General features: G+C 41.5%; 1 protein-coding gene across 5 annotated transcripts in view; it reads right to left on the bottom strand.

Moving 5' to 3' along the window:
* znf423 (zinc finger protein 423) overlaps positions 1-23996 on the bottom strand; it is a 149679-nt gene that overhangs the window by 99746 nt on the left and 25937 nt on the right. For 2 of the 5 annotated variants that reach the window (XM_052582054.1, XM_052582055.1), the window contains exons 2-4: positions 23405-23452; positions 22931-22990; positions 8701-8904 (exon numbers count right to left, since the gene is read on the bottom strand). In XM_052582054.1, coding sequence (XP_052438014.1) covers positions 8701-8904; positions 22931-22990; positions 23405-23452 — 312 coding nt within the window. The remainder of the gene's footprint in view (positions 1-8700; positions 8905-22930; positions 22991-23404; positions 23453-23996) is intronic. The other 3 variants (XM_052582057.1, XM_052582056.1, XM_052582059.1) reach the window with 2 other exon arrangements.

Genomic DNA, 23996 nt, shown 5'->3' with positions numbered 1-23996 from the left:
TGGTAACAATACCAGCAACGGTGCATTCTGAAGGCCGGACCTGCAGGGACACGCTCCACGCCCACACTCGGCCCACGCTAAGCTGGCTATAGGGAGCCAGTGAGGAGTGGAGGAGCACAGCTAGTAGCCACAAACCATAATGGAGAAGCCAGAGATTGAGAGAGCGAGGGAGTTGGGGGCAAATGGGCCAAACGCAACAGGAGGTGGGGAGTGAGTGAAAAGAAAATGAGAAAGGGAGAAAGGACACTGCAGGAGAGCTGGAGAGAGGGAGACGGGGAGAAAGAGGGCAGTTTGGGTTATCCACTACAGGGTGAGAGAAGGAAGGAGAAGGAGGGGGTGACAGGACTGAATCGGAGAGAACAGGCTGTTCCTCATTACCGCGGCTCCCTGCGAAGAACCTGGTGATGGCTCTATTCTCCAATGCCCGGGGTCACCGAGGTCACGCCCACCAACCGGGGGTCACATTCTCGGACAAAACCCTAACCAAGATGCGAAGTAATCGAGGGAAGACAGGAACACCTGACCTCCTCCACCCACAGAGCCTCTGACAAAGACTTGGTCCCTGTGGAAAACCAACAAAGGGCGGCCATCTTAGAACGGACCTGTGCCCCCTGGAATCATCCAAAGGGAGTGGAGACGGCCTCGACTGACCTTGGGGCTCAAAGTTGAGCAGTCCGCATCCAGGAACAAGAAGTTTCATTTAATCTGCAGAAAATTCATTTCGAACTAGTGCACTTCCTGTGGCGCGCACAGATCTTTATGTATGAATGAGTAATATTTATGCATTAGTGTGAGACAAAAAAAAAAGAAAAAAAGAGAGACGATTTTAACCTAAAAACAAAGAGGACGCGTGGCCAGAGCTTGCGCAAATAAGCACAGTATGAATTATGCGTATTGGTGTGGATGAGCACCAAAAGAAATAGATTCGTAATTGTGTACTTTGAATATCTATACATTTATTTGTCCGTACACACCCTTCGTATAGCCAATGAATACAAATGAGTGCGTATGGTGGCAGGAATATTACCTCTCTCGCTCTATGAGCGGGAAAAAAAACGTGTGTGGATATTCCAACAGATTTTGGCTTCTTCCTGGGCACACGCAGACAGACCAAATATTTACTCTCCCCTCTTCCGCCCGCCTGCTCGACACAGCAGCCGAGAGAGAGAGAGAGGGAGTGAGATAGAAAGAAAGAGAGAGAGTTACATTTTTAATCGGCTGTTTTTTTCCCTCCGAGAAGGCAAGCTGAATACAAGTACACTGCCGCCAACACACACTCCTTTTTTGTGTCCTTTGGCAAATTCTTTTATTTCGCTCTTGCGTGGAGCAGGAAAGAAAAAAATGGAGAGAGGAGAGGATGGAAGGAAAAGGAAGAGAAGAGAGAACGTCCCCACAGAGTTTTTCTCCCTTCCTGGTGCGAGCGCAGGCCCCCACAGAGTCCCTGTGTAATTTCCAGTCCCTCAGAATTCAGGTATTAATAAAGGCCCCATGGGGAACTGCACACAATATAACCCTACATTTTCAGGCATTATGAAAGGACGCCCCCAGGGGTCTTTGGCTCAAATTTCTGAAATGCAGGCATTGTAAAAAAGGCACCCCAGGGGAGTCCCCCCGCAATAGAAATCTGCTGAATTCAAAGCATTTTCGGAGTCCTGGTGGGAGCCATTACTCCCTCTGGAAGCGCTTTTTTCCTTTTTCTCTCTCTCTCTCTCTTCCCTTTTTTTTTTTTTTTTTTTTACAAAACATGTGTTGCTGACATGTTGACAGATTGCTCAGTGAAGTGTTTAGGTGCATGCACAAACCGAGTCTCTACAGAGATACAGAGCACTGCTCTCTCTGCCAGAGAGCCTCTCAACTCTCCCAAAACTGGTGCCATCCATATTTTATAAAAGGGGGAAGAAGAAAATCTAGGGCTAGGAGAGCAAGCAAGGGGGGAAAAACACGAGATAAGTAGAGTCACGTAGGGAAGGAGGTGGAGAGGAAGCGAAAAAGAGACGCTGAAAGACAGCAACTGGGAAAGAGAAAAAGGAGAGAGAAAAGAACTTCATCGTGAAAAATGAACCCTGTGATGAAAAATGACTTCCAGTGTGCTTTGAAACAACCCTCCATCGTCTCACCCCCTCCCTTTCTCTCGCTCTCCCTGCATGCTGTGCACCCTCCCCTCCCCTCAATCTCTCTCTTATGGAGGCAGGGCTCTTGCTCTCTCTGGAAAACCTGAGTTTACAACCAGCTGTGACTGCATTTGTATCTGTGCCAAAGGCTTAGTGGAGGAATCTTCAGGCCACCCTCTGGCTCTGAGAGAGAGAGAGAGACAGACAGAGAGAGAGAGAGAGAGAGAGAGAGAGAGAGAGAGAGAGGGAATGGAGGGGGTAAGGGAGGACCAACACACAAAGCAGCTCTCACTTTGAGGGAACACGCGTAGTCTGATTTGTGCAAACACACAGAGACACGCATAAGCGCGCACACGCTCTCCTCTGATATAGGTGCCACAAACGTACGCAAAGCAAATACAGCTCAAGACACACGTGGCATACTGACGATTACCACAGACAACAATTTCAGCTCGTCTCCTGATTTAAAAAAAACAAAAAAGACATGCTTCCAATGGAGATCTATGAGGAAATATGGGGTATTTTGCCGTATGGAGGCTACACTTTTCCACAAAGATCAACCAGGGATAGGAAAACCTCTCTCTGGACAGTTTTTCTGCTGACTTGACAGTTGAACAATAATAAAAGTGATTTCGTTTAAAAGCTGTCCTCAAAAAAACTTCACAAAGTCTCTGTTTATGAGCCATAAACATTTTCAGCACTTTGTGCAATCACAATCTACTTCTACTTCTAAGTGTTGCTTAATATGTATATGCATTTTACACACAAACACTGTAGCAATAAAATTTAATTAAATAATAAAATAAAATAACCCTTAACTTCTAATGATTCTTATTTGATTCAGCAGATTTTAGGGGCCAGTGCATTGGCAATCTTTCCTGCTCAACAGATACAAGCGGAATGGTTCCAGATTGGCCCCCTGTCGGTGGAAAGGGGGTATTAAACTTCCACTGTAAGAGCATTTTTATTTGTCTTCCCTAACCAAGTCAATATTATTTTCCATGGTTAAAGTGCTTAATTTAATAAATCCTGTCTTCAACATACATAGAGATGTCCAGCCACATTTATTCAAAAAATTATTTCAGCTAATGGCAATAAAATTAATTTAGGGTACTAATATCAGAGTTTGTCCTTGTCCAGCTTTTTTCTCAGCACAGCAAGATCAAGTTACCCACTACTCTCCTCTTTCTCTGTAGGATGAAGAGAGAGGGAAAATGATCTGCAACTTTAATAAGAGTCTTGGCCTCTCTGGATTCAGCTGCCGTGGTGACGACAGGCAGGAGCTGGGGGGTCTTCGGTTGGCCCGGACAGACATACAGATGGATGGATGGAAGGATGGATAAGTTGAAAAGGGATATGTATTCATAGCATAAAATGCCCTGGGCGAGTGTGTGTTTAGCGGAAGAATGAAGGGGTGACTGCTCTCTCAAAGGACCGAACCACCCTGAGGCCCCGTCACACACCCCCATTACATTTCAACTGCCTGCCAGACACACAACTCCCCACCTAGCCTGCCAACAGAGGAGAGGGCACACCGCTCTGTGTCTATAGAAGTAAATGAGTTGGTGTGCATTGAATGTTACAGTCTTAAAGAGAAAGAACAACTGGGATACTATTACCATGGGAGAAACGCAGGAGAAAAATCTGCAGATTTGCCACTGCCATCATTCACAAACTTCTGTGTTAATTTTTTATATATATTTTATTTAAATATTTATTAACTATACTAGTTTTATTAAATACAAATTATTAAAACATGCAATAAAATTAAAATAAAAATAAAATTAAGTGTATACAAATGTAATTGAATTAAGTGTATAATATTAAAATTATTAGTTTAATAAAAAATTATTTAAAATACATTTAATAAACAAAAATGAAAACTTAATGCAGAAAAATACAAAAGTAATTTCAATAATTAAATTAAATATGCTTTTAAATAATATAAAAAATATAAAAATATTTAAATAACCCCAATAATTCCAGCAAAAAAACTGTGTTATGAAAACCAACAAAGAAAATGTTTGCAAGGTAAAAATATCAGAAAATATTGAAACATTGTTAGAATAAATCTTGTGAATATGTAAATAATTTAAAATCTGAATCAAAAAGAGTGATGACAAGTACATCTCACTGTCAGGCCTGTGGCCTAGTGGTTAGCGTGTAGGAGTGCAAGTTTGAATCCAGCTGGTGACATTTACTGACCCCATTCCCACTTATTCTACCAATCATTCCCTGTCCTTTCTGACTACACCTATAAATAAAAGTGGCAAAAAGGTCCCCAAAAAAAAAGAAGCCATTCATCTTCCCACCCTCTCTTTGCTTCTCGGAACAGTGACAGAGAGTGTGAGCGCTGTTGAGCTATTTCTACTGACTACAGACCCCCCCACCACCTCTCTCTCTCTCCCTCAGTCTGTCTCTCTGGAGCGCTTGCTGTTCCCCTCAGTCTTCTGAAGGCGGGTTAATTAGCACTCGCCTCCTATTTGTATCTGACAGGTGGAGAGCCCGCCCCCCCAGCTGACTGACAGCTCTCTCGTTTACCCACACGGTTGCCTGCTTCACTCAACCATTCTCTGGCTTACTCCCCATAGTCTTTCAGTATTTCTCATCCGTTCTCCTACGGCAACACACAACCCGACATTTATTTTCTATAAAGATCAAAATATGAACCGATCAAGTGAGAAATGGGTCAAAGGATGTCATCCAATGAATTTTAATTTCAGCCTAGAAGAGCTCAGCTGCCATGCAGCGGTCACCTCTGTGTGTGCGCGTGCGTATCCGTGCCTTCTGCTCACCCCCTGTCCTGCCACATGAGTTTAGGGAGCTCACAGGGTGGTCAACACTGCTATATACAAAACATTGTGAAGGTGGACCAATAAAAACGACACATACAACTAAAACCAGGCTGAGAGGACACCTGAACAGGCCTACTGGTGCTGCGGAGTCTAAACTGGGCCTCTTTCTTCGACTGAGCCAAACCCAGGAGGCTATAGGGCCTTCTGTTCCAGACTAGAGAGGGAGGGGTCAGCTGCACAACGCCACAGGGGACATGAGGAAAGGGGGCGAGAGAGAGAAAGAGAGCGCGAGAGAGTGAGGTGAGTGTTGTTAACAGCCAGGGCCCAACCTTGGCCGGTTGCAGGGCAGTGGAGCGGAGCAGCGCAGTGAATGTTCTCCATTTGATCTGAGGTTTTTTCCAAGCACTCCTCAGGGAGCCAGTGTTCCAGATTCCTTCTCCAGTAGAGCCTCCCCTCAGAATCAGCCCACAGTATGACACTCACACACATACACACTCACGTTTCACCCACACACAATCACATACTTGTGCACACAAACACTAATCCACACTCATGACCCTGATATATTCACACAGAGACAAATATAAACATACACAAGACAATATAATGTCGTCCAACTGCCAGCAACACACTCACTTACACGGCAATCCTGTAAACAGACATGATATAGGGACGCAGGGTCATTTACACTACCGTTGGGGTCCGTCAAATTAATAAGAAATCAATAAGAAATTTTTGAGCACCAAATCAGCTTTTAAGAATAATTTCTGAAGGATTCTAGAGTAATGGCTGTTGAAAAGTCAGCTTTGCCATCCCATAAATAAGTTACATTTTAAAGTATATTAAAACAGAAAAGGGTTACTAAAATTGCAATTATATTTTATAATCGTAACTTTTTACTGTACTTTTGACCAAATGCAGACAAAAGAATAAAAAACAAAAATCTTAAAACAAACTGTAGTGTAAAAAACAGCGATAGCCAAAACTAGAAGTACTAGTAAGTAATTTCTAGAAGTACCACTCAATGTTTATTCAACACAAAAATACAACACTAATAGAGTAACAACACGTTAACTTATTCTTAAAAACATACAGTGGGGTCTAAAAGTCTGGGACCACTACTCAAAAAGCTATAATTTTGCACTTTTATAATTTAACGCATTATATTATGAGCTTAACTTGAGTGAAAAGTTATAAAATAAAACAATAATTTGAACTGGATTAATGTTGCTTTAATGACAGTAGAATTTGCACGGCATGAACTCCACATGTAAAACTGATGAGGCAGGAACATCTGATTGCAAAGAGTCACATGATCAATGCCAGAAATTTTAGATTATCTAGAAATATAAAAAAATCTTTCATATCTTTTATTTACAACACATCATGTTTCTTTGTTTACATCTACTCAACTTCTCCATTTCTAGGCTTAACAAAAAGATTTTGTATCCCAGATTTTCACTTTAGAGCTCCAGTGTAAATCTTGAGCAGAAAGAGAAAGCGTGCACAACAAGTTAAAGTGATATATAATACAAAGTAGGAGGAGATGGAAACACTAGGAGTTGAGTGTAATGGGGGAAGGCAGAGCCAAAGACATTTGGAGGGATGGAAAGGCAGACGTTCCTCGTCTCCAATATCGTCTCCTGTGGAACTCATATTAGCAGTGATCAATGGCAGTGAGGGAGGAGAAGAAAAAGAGAAGGAAGAGAAGGATGGAGGGACAGGCAGAGAAAGACAATAACGGTAGAGACGGGTAGCGATCATATCAGAGGTTATATTATTGTAGAGAAGCTAAACTAGAGGACGGTGCACAAATACGAGACGGACGCGCTCACACACACATGCAGGCACAAACACATGATGGGATTCCAGGTGTAATTCTATAGCCACGGTATCTACTGTTAAGGGAATAGAAATTTCATTTCGTGGCATGGCGTGGCACGGCTGTGCTCGAATATTCCTGCTCTGACGGGCATGCGGTCATAATAATAACTGTAAATTGATAGAGTGGCTTTATGAGCCTTCTGCTGGTGTGCTGATATTGGCCAGGCTCTCCTTGGGGCCATGGGAACCATCCACTGCTCTCCACAACATGGCCTCCCTCACACACACACACACACACACACATGCACACAAAATGGTGTGTTTGTCCCTTATCAGATGAAGTCACCAGCAGCATGCTACTCTCTCCCCCGCTAGACCAGATCCCAGGAGTGTCAAGAACTTGAAAGGGATTGCAAATTATTTTATTTTTTTATTTACTGCTCTTACTATTATTGTTATTATTATCATTATTAGTACTACTTCTAAAAATGTCCATAATTCTAAATGTAATAACAATATATTTTGATATTAATTTGATATAAATAATAATTTTACATAATATTAATAATTAGTATTATTATTACTAATAATAATTACTATAATAATAATAATAATAATATAAATAGTAATAATAATCAGGGATAATATGATTAAATACAACTGTTAATAAAAATTGTTAATTCAAATAAAGCTAAAATTACAAAAATAATATTAGATGAAATTGTTGCCTCGGCAATTAAATAAATGAGACTAAAATAAAATAACATCTGAAATACAAATAAATAAATCCTAAAAAAAATTTTAAACCACATATAATTTCTAAAAATAAAAAAAAATTAAAATGAAAATATAAAATAAAAGCTTCTTCAAAATATTAATAAAAACTATTATAGTATATAAATACTCCTAAAATGACACTCATAATAAACTAATATAATAATAATCATAATAATCAATCTTAAAAAGTGGAAGAAGGTAATCCCCCAGACACAGCACCAGATTATTTTGCAATCTCCAGATCGCACTCTCCTTGGAACAACTGCATTTTGTTATTTCATTTCACTCTTTATTTTTCCCCTCCACAATGCAGCATGCAGCTCTCTGATGACTCCGAAACTGAGATTGCATCTAAAATCCAGTGCCATGATTTCATTACTTGGTAAGTTGCCAAAATAAAGGAAGGTGATGGAGAAGAGGGTTGTGTCACGCTGTCTTGTGTCCCCTCAGAAACAAGTGTGCTCTGGTACAATGAGGCCATGGATATTAACAATACACTAGCATCATATTTTGTGTCATTGCACGGTTATTCAATAAATATAGTACTGCATACGACTGCTGGGGTGACATGCTCTTTCTCTCTCTCTATATCTAACTCTCCTCCTCTTCACCTCAGTTTTTATGCTCGTTAAGGAGAGGCCCTTGATTAATCTGCTAGGAAGCAGATGCCCCTGCAGGGCCGCTTTCAGCGTTTCATTAATTACCGCGATTGTAATAACGGCTATTGTGTGCATGTACTGCATGTTAGCTTTAAAACACCACTCTCCTGAGGGACCATACTGACTCCAGAACAGCCAACGGCCTTTGAGTAACCCCACCACCGTGAAAACTATACCAACTTCTGCCTCCTGCCAATATGATTTTCATCAGAAATAAAACATTAAATCTGTGTAGAATTTCTGTGCAAACAGCGTAACCACACGAAATTGCAAAAAATAATGACTGTTTTCAAGGAGGTTTACCAACCACTCCACCATCTGCCATTGTACAGGATAAACAGGTAGTCTGTCTCACCCATAAATGTAATGCAAAAGGTTTTGATTATTGTAGGTAAAAAGGCTAATATTATGCAACAATCATTCATTTATAAGTCTAACTCAAAGTAAACATACAAGAGACACATTAAACTGATACTTCTTCTTTCAAGGCAGTGGAGAAACAACACACACACACACACACACACACGCACAAACCTGCTGGGCAGTGGTTGGTACGGTGCTCTGTCAGGTCTGCCAGGCACTCAAAGTCCTGTTGGCAGTTGTCACAGGTGAAGATGGAGTCGTCATCTAAATCCTCCTCTCCCACCCTCTCGTCATGACTGGTCACACTCTGTTCTCCGTCCTCACCCGCCGCCCGGTTCTCCTTTCTATCAGGGTCTCGCTCTGATACGGCTGCATCTATGTATATACACACACACACGCACCGCAGAGAGAAAAGGGGCAAGATGTGAAATTAAGGGATTGCTACTGACAGGTGAATCAAACTTTAATAATTATTTCTGGCCTGTTATGCGTTCATTCATGTGCTGATGCAGAGCTTTTGCAAATGTCACGGGCAGCAAAACATACTGTACTTGTCAAAACTTAAATCAATAAAAATATATATATATAAATACAAGCAGATTGCATCCGGTGTTTGGGAAGCTATTTTGAGACTGCAGGTTGCCGAGACAGAACTTAGGTTTAAACTTAAGTCAAGTTACTTTTTTGAAAAAGTTGTATTCATATACATATTCACACAGACCAATATACATAATACACACACACACACGTTATAAAATCTGAATTCTCAAGCAAACTGAGGGTTGAATAAACTGAATGTGTTGTCAAAATGAATTACTAATGACTAGAAATAAAAAAATAATATAAATCTAGGCATGACATGACATAACTTAACATAAAATTATATTTGTAGTATAACATTTATTGTGCAGGAATTCAAATCAGTGTATCATTTTGTACTTCAGTTAATGATCCAAATGAATAACTTGCAAATCTACATTTGAGGGAGGGAGAGAAAGAAAGACAGAATAGCATTTAGGATTAACCAATTCATTAGAATGAATCAGAATTTCCAAATGTTACATAAAGAATATACCAATAAGACTCGCTCTACAAATCTACATTTGGGAGAGAGAAAGAAAGAGAGAATAGAATTTAAGATGAACCAATTCTCTAGAATGAATCATACATTCAAATTCTGCATATGAGGTAAAGAATCATTTACAAGAAACAAATCACCTGAATCAATTAAACTTTACAATGCTTTGCCAATGATTTGAAAAGTCACTAATTGAGTAATTGATAGAAAATGCAATACGTTACTGGAAAAACCCCACTGTTAAAAATGACCTAAAACAGATCACTTTTCTCAGCCTATCAGCATAAATCCCAACCCTAAGTGTGTCTAGTCAGAGTCAAAACTTCATCAAAGCTCCCATGAGCCGCTAGACTGAAGTGTAATAGAGGGGCCCGAGGCTTCGAGAGCCGCTTGAGCGTGAGCCACCCAGTCGCTCATGGCACATAGTAAGGACCAGTGGAGATTCTGCCACTGCAATCTTCCTTCCGCCATTGTGGCTCCATTTTCACACCTTATTATCACATTAAAGGCTCTACGCTGAAAGGACTACACACGAGACTGGAGGAAGAGGGAGGAGAGAGCAAGATTAAGTGAGAGGGAAAGAGAGAGAGACTGAGGAAGAGAGACAAGGCGGCATACAAAATGTGGGGTGGTAAGAGATTGCGAGACAGAATGAGAGCAAAGAGAACCTGATAAGATTGATCCAAATTAAGACACAAAGGCCCCCGTCACACCTGCCATTGACATGCGCTTTTGGTGGTTGGATCACAATCGGATAGCACTTGACCACTTTAAAAGCCATGTGATTGCATTGTGATTACCTAGACCCCATATGGAGGTGGTCAGATACCATTCTGACCACACTCTGCAAAAGTGTCAATGCTAATATGTTTTTTCTTCTCCGCATATGACACAAATAATATATAACAAAATCATTCAAATTCACCCTCTTATGATTTGACTGCGAGATAGCATTGAGAACTGCAGATGGATAAAACCAAAACCCTACAGAGTTATATATATATATGTGTGTGTGTGTGTGTGTGTGTGTGTGTGTGTGTGTGTGTGTGTTTGTTTGTGTAAAACGGAATAAAAGATTTGTAGCTACTTCTGTTTCATCAAGACTTTAATGTGAACAACATAGGGCAAACGATCAGGTAACCTGAATTTGTAATCAAGTATACACTACACTTTGAATCTCGTTTCAATCCCTAAATCCACGCTCATCTCAATCCCAGCCTATCCAAATTCAAGGGACTGTTAAAAATGTTTTTTTCACTTTTATTCCCTAATAGCATCCTTCACTATGGCAATGTATCTAAACGCAATAGCGCACAACAGAAATGACTGAATTATCCATCAATGTTTTTAAAATGTGTTAAATGATGGAACGTGTTTAGTCAACGCAACTTCTGATGCAATACGCAACCAGTTTTCCATTTCACGTGTATGTTTGACCGGCTCCAAAACACATAATTTAAAAGAATATGAAACGTTACTGAATAAAAGAAATCAAACAGGCAGAAAAAACAACGTCGGCAACAAGGGAAACCAAGGAGCTTAGAAAAAAAGAGCAGGGAAAGGAGGAAGCGTGAGGGCAGAGGGAGCGGTAAAGAGGAGGGAGGAAGTGGGGGCCGGAGAGAGGGAGGGCTGCTCACCGGCTCCCCCGGGCTTAACATCCTGTCTAATCATCCTGGACTTGTGCAATCAGAGAGAAGCAGGAGGTGGCCATTCCTGTGCTCCACACATTCTGATCAGCTCTAATTTGGCCAGGCCTGGCGCTGCATTACACCGCGCCGCAGCAGCTCACGCTAATGGGGCCTGCGGATCGGAGCCCGGCCAGAGGAGAGCCTGGGCCTCGATTTGGGCCCCTGCCCAGTCCGGATTGCAGGTGGAGATGGGTGGGGGGGGCTCGGTATCTGGAGGGGCATTTGGATAAGGAATCGTCGAGGTGCTCTAGTTTATTTCGCCCCCACCAGAGCAGAGGGTAGAGAGGTGGGGGTGAAGGTGGGGGCGTCGTGGTGGTTTGGAGGGTGGTGCAGGCTGGGCGAGGGGGTAGGAGGGGTATGGCCATCTGTCCAGTGGTGAGAACACCGTCTGGACAGGGAGGAGAACGGCCCCTAACTGACACTACACTGATAGAGCCCTGAGCAGCGGTTACACACATACACACACCAGCAAACACACAAAAGGTGCATTAACTACACTATTTCATCCATGAGAGCTTCTAATCTCGGGGAAAATGGATGGTGGCAGTAACCCTCGAACATTCCCTACCTCTCCTCACTCAATCACACACACTCGCACACACACACCCTGATTCCCCCAGGTACCCTCATGCCAGAGGTACAGGCACTGCCAACCAAGGCACATGCCAGCACAACCTGCTTCCATGGCAACGAGGGAGAAGCAGGAGGGGACCTTTCCCTACCCTTCTCCTCTCTCCATCCCTCCATCTCTCCAGTCATAAGCGGGGCTTGCTGGCATACATAGAAACAAGGATAAAAGAGGCCGGCGGAGCGCTCGACGCCGCTAACCTGCCTTTTAAACTTCTCCATCCTTCTTTTTCATTCTCTTTTTGCATCTTCCTTTCATTACTGGGTCTTTTTCCCCCTCCTTTCCTGTAAGCGTATGCCCTCTCAGGAGGGAAGAGGGGAGGGGAGTCTCTAGAGGGGGCCCTCCAGAACACACTCCATTAGAGTGCAGGGCCACCGTCATTACAGGGCTCCATTTCTCTCTCTGCAGTGGAAGATTGATACACACGCATCACGCATCATGCACCTCAGCTGCTGTCGTTTCACCTCCGACCGCGGCCTTGACAAACACACACGAGCGCAAACTCGTGCATAAACACGATGCACGGTGTGAGGAGAGGCTGATGGACATTGGGTGGGGCAGGGGTCGAGGTGAGGTCCGTGAACGTTTCGAGACCGGGGTTCACCCAAAGCGCCTCCCTTTTTATTTTTGAGCATTCGGTTGAAATGTTTAAAGGGATAGGATACGCAAAAAATAACCCTCACCAATGTTTTTGCCATATGACTTTGTTCTGTGAGAAAAATGGAAGACTGTTATCCATAATCTTTTGCTTACATTTATGACGAAATGGGAACTTCGAAAAGGACACAAAAGACCACAAAAGTACCCTAAAGGTGGACTTATGAAGCCATACGAAACATTTTTACACCAAAAGACAAACATTTTAGTTTTTACTGATGTTCTTCCCTTAATCATTGGTTTTGCGAGTCTAATTTATGAACAAATCATTCAGACTAATTCTGAAAATTGAATCGAATAATTTTAACTTGAACAATCCATTGATTACATTTTAACCAGTTTTTCACACAAAAAAAATATAGTTATATTATACTTGTAATTTAGCATGAGTCATTATGGATTACACTTTTGGTACTTCTATTGTGTCCTTTTTGAAAGTTGAGAGCTCCAGTTTCAATCGTAGCTGGACTGAAAAGAATAAAAAAAACACATTTTTCATTTTCTGTTCCTAAGAAGAAAGAAAGCCATACAGCTTTCAACATGAGAGCAAGTAATGACAGATTTTAGCTAGACTTTCCATTTACCACCCTCACAGGCAAAACCTAGAAGTGACTTAAGGTCAAGGCAAACAAGCTAAGTGGAATCACTCTGAATCAGTGCACAGTTTTTAAACACAGACTGACTGTGGCATGGGCAAGCTCAATGTAATCTGGGCTGTTGAGAATACCATCCAACGAGAAAAAATGTCATTCAAAAGAAATGTTTTTTTATGCTCTCTGATATATTCCTAGTGCTCAAATAATTCTCCGCTCTGCTCCATTCTCCGCTAACATATATCTCCAGCACGCACCGCTTCTCACAGAAACCGTGCTGCTATTTTTGTTTCATTTCTGCAATAGCTGTCAAGCTAGCAAGTCTGTGGTAAGTGAGCTGCTATCTGTGTTGTTAATGTAGTAGAAATGTAGTAGTAGCGACATAATGTGGTGTTTAATATTTTTATAATGTTGTGCTTCAGGTGGGCTGTTGTGGTTCAAATGAGTATGGGGGGCAATTTTGTCCCTTCAGTGTCCTTTTGCAATGAGTTGGAGGACAGACACACACTCGTGTATCTCACAACAGGGCCTAGACTCCCTCTACTGTGAGAGGGCTAGGTGAGAAACAAGCCAAAGACACACAACGCTACTGTGTGTGCGTGTTTGGTGAGGGTTACTGAGTGGACAACGGTGTTGCGAACTTGATTGAAAGCTCCATTTATCAGAGTAGAAATGATTACTGCAGTTTTTGAGAATAATAACCTTGCTATTTTGATGACAAAGACTTCACCTAATACACACACACACAGACTTTGCCGTCCCAGGTGGCGAACACTTTCCACCCCACATTTGTTCATGTATGTGAGAGAGTATTTTATCAATACTTTAAGTTAGGGTGCGTGCTGTTGTCCTCTTTCATGTGCAAGAGCATGTGTTAATGAGTGTTTGGGGGTCCTCAGCAGGGGATGTGCCCGAAGCCCACCTCACTCTCTCACAGCCAGCTGGAGCCCATGTCCCTCACTCTGCGGGCCATTATCTCTAAGAGACAGCCTGTCCCAGCACCAAAAACTCACACACAAACACATTTACCCACCATAAACCTACACAACAGATACAAACAAAATAAACGCACTACGCACACAAATTCACTCTTAATTAACAAACTAACTCATTATTCTCAGAAAGTGAGTGTGTACATAATTGTTTAGTTCTGTCAGAGCTACACATCTGCTTGGTGCTCAAATTGGACTCAAGTCTAACTAGTCAGTATAGACCTTTTTCACATTTCATCATAGTTGGGTTAACTTCGAAAGCAGACAGAGACTGATAATGGCAGTCAGAAGAGAGAACAAAATCAAATTTACCGAGCCTCCCATAGACGCTGTATTAAAAACACTCTTGCATTAACATTAACTAGTTTTTCTGTAATTTGATGCATATGTAATATAACACAAAATATTGTGTTATAAATATAAATATATATATATATTTTTATCAAAGTATAAAAAGTTTGAGGATTTACGATGCTGATGACCGTTGAAATGCGTCATCTCAGTCTTGAGACATACCCATTTCCACATTCGTAAAAAGTTGTCTCAAAAATAGCTATAGCGGGTTTTAACAGAAGAAATATTCATATACATATGTTACAAAGTAATTCAATGGTGCTCAAGAGTTGCAGTCATTAAATGCAGTCCCAAAGGCATCCTTTCTGAAAATGGTAGATTGCATATTCTAATGCAAAAGAAAAAAATATTAATATTCATAAAGCTTGGCCAACTTTTTAAACCACATGCACTTACACCATGGTCTGACTGAAACTATGATTTGAGCAGTTCATCATTATCATTGTATATTAATGATTGTTTTTCCTTATGATATTGTATAATATTCATAGTTCTACTAATAGCCCTTTCTTATTCTTTATATTAAACAGGGTTGTGTTTGTTTTACATGAGCCTCAGGTCATGAATGTGTGAGATAGTGGGCATGGTTTGGGCGGGGGGTGGAATGGGGGAGGGGGGGGGTTGATACAATCGGCAAGATACCAAACCCACCCCACACACTTTCTCTCTCAGGAAAGAAAAAACAGCCATGTTTGTGTGGGGTAATTAGATGAGGAGCAGTGAATTAGCAGAATCCACAGAGCAGTCATGTTGCCGAGCACAGCCCTGCCTTACAGGGACCTGCTAATTACCCCTTGTTAGGTTGATATGTTGTTTTTTTGCCCGTTTGCCCTTAATGGACACCGCAAGGCATCCTCCTGACCGACGGGAAGAACAACAAAATGGTAAAGCGACAAAGGATCAAGAAGATGCTTTAGTACCACTAAGCGTCCACAGATCTAACTGCACAACTATGTTGTCTTTCTAATCTCCCACCGTGCACAATAAACATTCAAGATAAAATAACATAAATCATGACAGGTGCAGTTTTTGAAATTTTCAGAGCTGAATTTTGGAATAATACATCTGATTGAAAAAAACAAAACAAATAAGCACACTATGTTCATTTGTATCCTGAAAACAAAACAAATAAAAAAAGAACGTAAATGCACTAGCATATAGATGCTAAAAGACATTATTTTAATTTCATGTGATCTTTAAATAATGCAATATAAAGCTTTCCATTTTGCATTGTGGGTTTTGCTTTGCCAAGATGGCAAGTCAGCAACTCAGCTGAAACGTTTTGAGACCTTAGCTAAGGAACTATGTCTGCGCCACTGTGTCTGCTCTTAGTTATGCTGTACCATGTGTGCGTTTAAGTGCAATAGAATGTATGTTTGATTATTTCAAAGGACAAAAAGGGGAAATCCAAATATGAGGTCATACTCACGTCATCCGATGGAGAGAAGGAAGCAGGAGACAGAAAAAGAGATCAGAAGAGAAATTGTTCGTGTCGTTTAAGTGACAGGAGGCAGGAAGAGCTATACACACATCAGAATACAACTAAACCCCAACAAAAGAATGAGTGCTGTGCTGCACTGGAAAAATATTAGCTCCAACTTCAACAAGACTTGTTCCCTATGAAAACATTAAAGCACAAAGCTGTCTTTCAACTACACCACAGATACACACACACACGGACACACACTCGAACCAGACGTGGCCAAATGTAAACCAGATCAAGGCTGCATTAGTCAGAGACCAAAGGAATTGTAGTGCTGCTCTGAGCTCGATTAGAGATGTCTGATCTCATCACATGAACACAGCCTACCTGTCAAAATCCATCGCTCATCCAGTCCCTGAAAACTGGCACAGACACGCTCTCTGATAGAAAACATTATTGATGTTGGACTGCGTCAAGACACAATGGAGAGGCGATCCAGGGTTTAATTTGGACTCCATTGCACCAGCACCTTCAAACAACGACAGATTTGCACTCTATTGTACCTTAGGGGTATACAGTTTTTTTTTAGTTTTTTTATTTATTTAAAAGGATCCCCATTAGCTGACACCGAGACGACAGCTAGCCTTCCTGGGGTCCAAACAATACATACAAAACCCAATAATTACAATCACAATTACTCCCAATTATACACTAATGCTGTCTATAAATATATAGACAGCATTAGTTGACAACAAATACAGTTTTAGTCTTTTTTTAAAACCAGTTTTTCCCTTGATCTCACGAACCCGAACTGGAAGATTGTTCCAAAACACAGTTGACCTATAAAACACGGTCCTCTTAATGGAGTCAGATTTAGGTAGGGGTAAAGAGATCTGTCGACTATTCGCCCCTCTTGTGTAATGTGAATGCATATCTGAATAGTAAATTATATTATCATAAAGAAATTTAGGAGTCCGAGTATTAATAATTCTATGAATACAGTCCATGCAGAAGAGTTATATGTAATGATTGTTACAATACTAAAGAATACTACTAGAATTTTCACAATATTTAACATCAGTTTGAACTGAACAATAGCATGTAGTTGTTTTGTCAAAATGAACTTAAGTAAATTGTATAAAATAAAATAAAAAACGTAAAATCTAATCTTTTTACTTTTCTTTTTATTTCTTTTTTTTAAGATTATTAGCATTGGCCACCAATCTTGCCATTTTGAAGCATATATATTGATAAATATACTGGTCATTCTGTCCCCCATAAATTACCATGAGCCATAGGGCTGGGTGATATCACAATAGTCTGTTTTCATATCAGTCGATATCGATAATTATCACGATAAATGTCACTTTGTTTTTTAGTTTTCACTTTAGATTTTAAGTTTAAAGACAGATTTTTGCTCAAAATTTAAAGTTGTAGAAATCAAATAGTTACTTGTGGTTTTAAACTACTCTTTATGGTCAGAACATGTCAAACAATTCATGTTTTTGAATTCTTTACACTTTTATCTTAAATCACAGAAAATACTGTAATCATGTTCTATTACTCCTTTAGTATATTTAATACATGTCTACATTTAATAATACAATAAAATTGGACACGAATTCCAATGTTTATGACAATACTATGGTGTTTTTAGTATCATTACAGTAAATTAAGGTCGATTTGTTGAATCAGCGGGTCATTTGTGTTGTTTGCTGAATCTCACAGCGCTGTTGAGTGTTCGCGGGCCCGAGTAAACGCATCTGTTCTGGTGAGATCGCGCTGCAATGCTATTCTTCTTCTTCTTTTGTTTATTGGCAGGTCACACCAGTTCCCGCGTTGTGTTGCTGTTTGTGCAGATAAACGTGTGTCTGTGTGTCACGGTTCAAATGAGTCGCGCCTTTTCATTCCGCTTTTGGCACATAAACATTATATTGAACATTTATCGAACTCTTCATATCGTTTTATCGAGGAAAATTATATCACGATAATTATCGCTATCGATTTTTCGCTCAGCCTTAACATGACCAATTAAATAACCCATATTGGCTGACCACTAGCTATAAGGCCACATGTATGGTACATCTACATCCGCACTGTTCATACTCCAGTTTGGAGTTGGGACAAGGGCCCCTAATGGCCCAGCGCTTGAGCAGGTGCAGTGCGTGCACGTGGTCTCTCGGGGGAGTGCAGGGCCTAACGCGGTAAACATGGGACCTATTTAAAGCAAGCAGGCCTCTCTCTCTGGCTCTGCTGGCCTCCGCTAGCTGTTTCCACAATACCGCACTGCCCCTTGGGACCCCCGCTTGCCAGCCACACTGTACCAGTCTCCCCTCCTCTAGAGACCCAGCACCCAATGCTTGTGCACCCAGACAAAAAAAAAAGTTGGAGATGATGAAAGAGTGCGTCATGGAAGGATGGGAATTAAATCACAGAGACACACAAACAGCCATACAGCTGCTTACCGATGCCATCACCTGTTCCAGCCCATGCTTCTAAAAGTTGACATGCGAATGTGCGAGCCTCGCATACACACTACGACGCGGAAATATACACGCGCGGCGACATGCTAATGCATACACACACAGAGACGCACACCTCCTCTTCACACATTAAAACTGTTTTCCTGTCGCTGCCTTGGGGAAATTAAAAATATATTATGGACCTCCAGAGGTTCGTGCAAGGAGATGAAGAAAAATAGAGAGGGACACAAATGAGAGAGCGAGACAGACAGCGAGACATGAACGGAGAGAGAGGAAGACACACGAAATCACTTGAGGGATAGAGAGATGGATCTCTTGGTTGTGTCCTCTTTTCTAAACTGCCCACTGCATCATGGAGAAAGAAGGCCATTTTGGGGCTGCAATGTAGCCGACGGTCATCATTGCTCCTGTCCTCCTCCCACCCTCCCCTCCTCTCATCCCTCGTTCCCAGTCACCAAACGGAGAATGCATGGCTGAATCCTGTTCAGGTTAGATTCCAGAGGGGACAGAGCATGTGCAGGGACCAGGAGACTGACTGATATTTCACTCTGTCTGCGAGTGTGTGTATACACACACAAAATCATCTAAAAGATCTTGCCAATCCTCTGCTTCTCAACAGTTGCTTCGGTAGGTCCAAACAAAAAAATGGTCAGTTATGAGCCAAACCGAACTCCTGCTAGCCTAATCAGTCTAATGTTTTGAAGTGATTCAAATACGACAGCAAGATTATATAATGAACTGGCTCTAGTAATTCTGTATGAATGAGTTATGACAGGCCTGAAAGCATCAAACAAATCAATGTAAATATTTTACACTTTATATAATACATGCTATCATAGAGTTGAATGATTAAAAAAAAATCATTATTACTGTTCACTGACTAAAATATATAAATATTTTAGCTGCATTTATTTGATAAAAAATACAGTAAAAACAGTAAAATTTGTAAATATTATCAATTTAGTATATTCAATTTTCTATATTTTCTATATTAAATTAAAATTTTGGTTTCTTTTTCTTATCTTAGTTCTATGTTTTTACAGGAATTTGATAAATAGAAAGTTAAAAATAACAGCATTTATTAGAACTTTATTAGAATTTTTTTGTAACAGTAAAGTCTTAGCTTTCACTTATTATCGTATTAATGTATCCTTGCTATCCTTGTATCTCTTTACAAAAAAATCTCTCACTGTTGGCAGAATTTTGAGGAATGTTAAAAAAAATGTATTAAAAAAAAAAAAAAACACCATGTCAATGTGACAGTCATTTCATGTAAACGCACCTCAAGAAAGGCATCTGACTAAGGTCAGGTGAACCCAAAAGTTTATTAATTTTACAGGCCTTTCATTAACATTGATTAGTAGCTAATCAATCAGGCAAACTGCAGATGAGTATTTTTGAGAATACAGTATGAAAATGTGTCATTATGTCCCCAAAAAAAAGACTAAATTGATTTCTTGTTTAATATACATTTAAACTGGAGCCAATTAAAAAGTTGGCAAATAACAATCTGAACTTCTGGCCCAACCAAGTCTCCAAAAACAGCTCTGCTCTGTACTGCACTGACTGCAGAACATAGCTTTCTTTCTCCCTCTTTCATTCTGGCCTCGACAAAAGTTTAATGTGTGCCGAGTTTGACAGCAGAGGCTATTAAGAGGGTCATAAATAGGACTGGTTCGGTGACCCGCTGCCAAATAAAACCAGAATACAACAGCTCCCTTTCTGCCTGAGGAATACACAGGTGACCAAAAAGCTCACATTACGGGTGAGGTCACAATGACTCGCCCAGTGTGGGTGAGACCGAGGGAGAGCAGACGGAGCAATCCGATTGGCTGCGTTAAGAGGTCCTGCCGGCCCACCAATAGCTGAGGGAGAAAATGAATAAAATAATTCAATTCAAGATCATTACAACCCCTATCGGCCAGCGCACAGGGATATGAGCAGCCTTTTTCCACAATGAATCATAGTCGGGGACACGCACACAAATTGGGTGCTTGTGTGCGTCGATGTGTGTGTGAGTAATAATGTACTTGATCCCTGCAAATGTGCGTCAGACGATGTCCTATATGTTGACAAAGCAATGTCTCTAGGGCTATTGTTTCAAAGTGTGCATGTGTGTGTCTGTGTGTGTGAATGCATCCAAAAGCACTGCTCCAGCTCTTTGACAGGAAGCAGGAAAAACAATGCTCAACTTCACAGCTCTGATGGCACTTATAAAAAAACAATTCCCCCTCCCTGCGCCGTCTTACGAAAAATGACAAGCGTCTGCATCTGTCTCTATAAACTCTTGCTCTTCCTCCTCTTTCTTTCCTTCGACCAACCACCCCCCCTCCCCACCACCATCTCCCTGAGTCTCCAGTGTCAGACCTGGCTCATTTTCTCTCTTTTCTCCTTTCCTTCTCTTCTTCCCCTCTGGGCCAGGGAGGGACGGGTTGTTTTTCTATCTCAGGGAGCACAGGGTGGAGAGAGAAAGACACAGAGAGAGAAAGAGAGAGAGAGAGAGAGAGAGAGAGAGAGGGAAACGGGGGGTGTACCTCCGGCCCGCTCCCCCAGCGGGACAGACCAAAGGGGCCTCAATCAGGTCCTTGGGGGCCTGCGGGTGGGGGGGCGGGGATCTAACTCTTTCCTTTAACCTCTCTACCCCTTAACTCCAACCCCCCCACAGCACTCGCTCCAAACTCAGCACACATTTTCCACTGAAGAGAAGGGGGGGGGGGGGGGGGGACGAAGTGAATTTAATACCAGGAAAAGCCTGCCAGTGTCCTTGTCGACATCATCTCCTAGGGAATAAAGGGAAGGAAGGTTTTTTATCTTTTTAAATAAGAGATGGCGAGCGGCCCCCTGAGCCCCAGCACAGCAGCACAAACAAACACAGGAGAGAATATGGATAGGGGGAAGGGATTCAAAGAAAGAAGGGAAAAAAGGGAGACAAAGAGGAAAGAGAAAGGAAAAAAGAGGAGGTGATGCGGAATGCGACCAAGTCCACCTGGAACAGAGGTGGGAAAAAAAGGCTTATTAGCTTGAGCAAATGGGGTTACGGCACGAAAAATGAAGGAGAGAGGGATGACGTGAGGAGTTGAGGAGGAGAAGCAGGGAGGAAGTACGGAGGGTTTAGCGAGAGCCCTGGGACTCCCCTTCCTGCTGTATCTCACACACGCAGCACTTTGCAGCCACCCAGGACCTCAGTCAGCACCCCTCCAGCACTCCCTCAGGGCCGGTTAGGAGGGGCCCACGTCATCCCCTCAGGCCCCCGGGGGCTGCTCTCTCTTACTCCCTTCTCTCTGCTGAGCTCACCAGGATGCAACACGCACATACACTCGCAAAAGTACAAACACACACGCTCTCCATATCTGACTTCAGTGATTTTAATACCCTTATGAGCAATACGTTTCCAATTAAGGCTATATATTATTTTACTTAGGCCTTTGTAGACATGTTTATTGATAGGAATACTAGAGGAATGACAGGAAATAATGGGGAGAAGGGGGAAAGGGTCGGGGAAATGGCCTCAATTGCATATCAATAACATCAGATCCCATAAAGATTCATCCAGTGGGGAACTAAATAGATATATTTTTTGTGTTTTTCTGCATTTTGAAGTCTTAAAGTGCAGGCACATTTACTGTTGCTCAAACAATATTTCCTTGACATAATCTAGTCAACAGTAATCCACATGATCTGGAGTTAGATCGCAACTTTAAAATGATCCAAGAAATGTATTTATCTTCTAAATACACTTCCCTGCACAAAAAAAAGTTTGCCTTTGAAGTATTTTATTAAAATATCTTAAAACAAGCTTACTTTTTGGCTGTCAACAACCCCTCCTGCCACTAACCGGTCATATAGAAACCACTTTTTATAATCCAATCAAATCTCAACAGGTGAATGCTATCACATCCCACCCTACCGTATCCTGTATCTTTCAGAGCAAGGACTAATTCATTCATAACCCGAAACAAAATGCACAGCTGTGTAGTTTGTTGGATAACATGCAGTCCAACAAAGCAGCTTGGTTAATGCCGTGATAACATTTTCACACTCCCGTCCCATCCAAATCCGGACAGATACATCTCCTCGTTTGAAAACGCTCGAGTAGTGAAAAGGGCTTCTGAGGTAATTGGTTCAAAAGCAAAATCTAATATTCAGAAAGATGCACGATCTAAAACACCCTGCTCGGATTTTGCCAGATAGGAATTTTCCTCTCCAGAGAGGAGGTGTAATCAAACTCGTCAAGTCGTGCGATATTACATTCTGAGTGCGGCAAAGTGCCTTTACGTTCAGACAGGAAGCGGCTCTAAGCCTCCAGTCCAGCATGCACCTGGACGCCATCCTCTTGTGCCTTATGAAAAACTCTCCCTCCTTTCCTCCCTTCCTCCCTTCCTCCCTCTGTGCGCAGGGCTGCAGGCCATGTGGAATTGATATTAGAGATTGTGATGCAGCGGGTCGTCTCCCAGGAGCAGGGGGTTGGATGTATCGTGCAGGACGCCACGCTAGCGAAATCATACCTGTCTGAACAGAGGAGTCCCAACCACTGGCGCACTCTGTAGATTCGGCCTCCTCCACCGCTACCGGAAAAGAGAGAGAGAGCGTATTAGAGCGTTTGTGTAGCCAAACCACACATTTCAGGCACACAAACATTTTCGGCATTCTTCTCAGAAGCGCTCCACATAAACGGCGGCCCATCTTAAGCCTATGATGAGTTCGATCTGATTGTTGGATGCACATCAAAGGGCTTTATTGTGTGTATGTGCTCTTTGTTTGTCTTTGTGCTAATTTTGGAGGTGCAAAAACAGGTAACGGGAGGCAGTGATATGAGAGGAGGAATGTGTGATGAAGGTTTTCCTGGGCATAGTCAAGGAAGGAAGCCCCACTGGCACACAAACAGGAAGCAGCAGTGTTCAGGACACAATAAGAACTTGGACCACCCCCCATAGCCTCACCACCATAAACACACACACACACACACACACACACATTACCGGTCTCTACAAAACTCCCCGTAGCCTGGAAGCACTTTGGCACACAGTCTAGAATGGAAACACACACTGTAACTTTTCAACAACAAACCCAGTCGGTAATTTGTGTAACCTCTCCACATCAGAGGCATCAGTGCATGAAGGAATATGTCGAGTAATTTATAACAGCACTTTTTGAGCATGAATGGACTATTAAGTGTAGAAGTCTTCACACTCGGTGAACAATGTCCATGAAGATAAGGAACAAAAAGCAGGAAAGATAAACATCAATGATGAGGTTCAAAAAGGGCTAAGACATAATGAAGCTATCAAACTAACCACATGAATATTTAAAGCGTTAATTAAGCCAAAATTTAACTTATGTTATTATTTACTCCCGCTCGTGTTGTTTCAAACCCCTTGAGTTTTTTTATGTAGAAAACAAAAGGAGGTTTTAGGAGGCAAGCTCTTTTTCAGTTACAGTGAAAGTCAATAGGGAGTGGAGAAGTCAAAAAAATAAAATAAAATAAAATAAAATAAAATAAAATAAAATAAAATAAAATAAAATAAAAGGCATTAATGTGAATGTTCACACTGTTCTTTTTCAGTTATAATA

The sequence above is a fragment of the Carassius gibelio genome, chromosome B18 (assembly GCF_023724105.1).
Source record: "Carassius gibelio isolate Cgi1373 ecotype wild population from Czech Republic chromosome B18, carGib1.2-hapl.c, whole genome shotgun sequence".
Taxonomy (NCBI): Eukaryota; Metazoa; Chordata; class Actinopteri; order Cypriniformes; family Cyprinidae; genus Carassius; species Carassius gibelio.
Note: the sequence above shows the minus strand (reverse complement) of the source record. Positions and strands in the feature narration are given on the sequence as shown.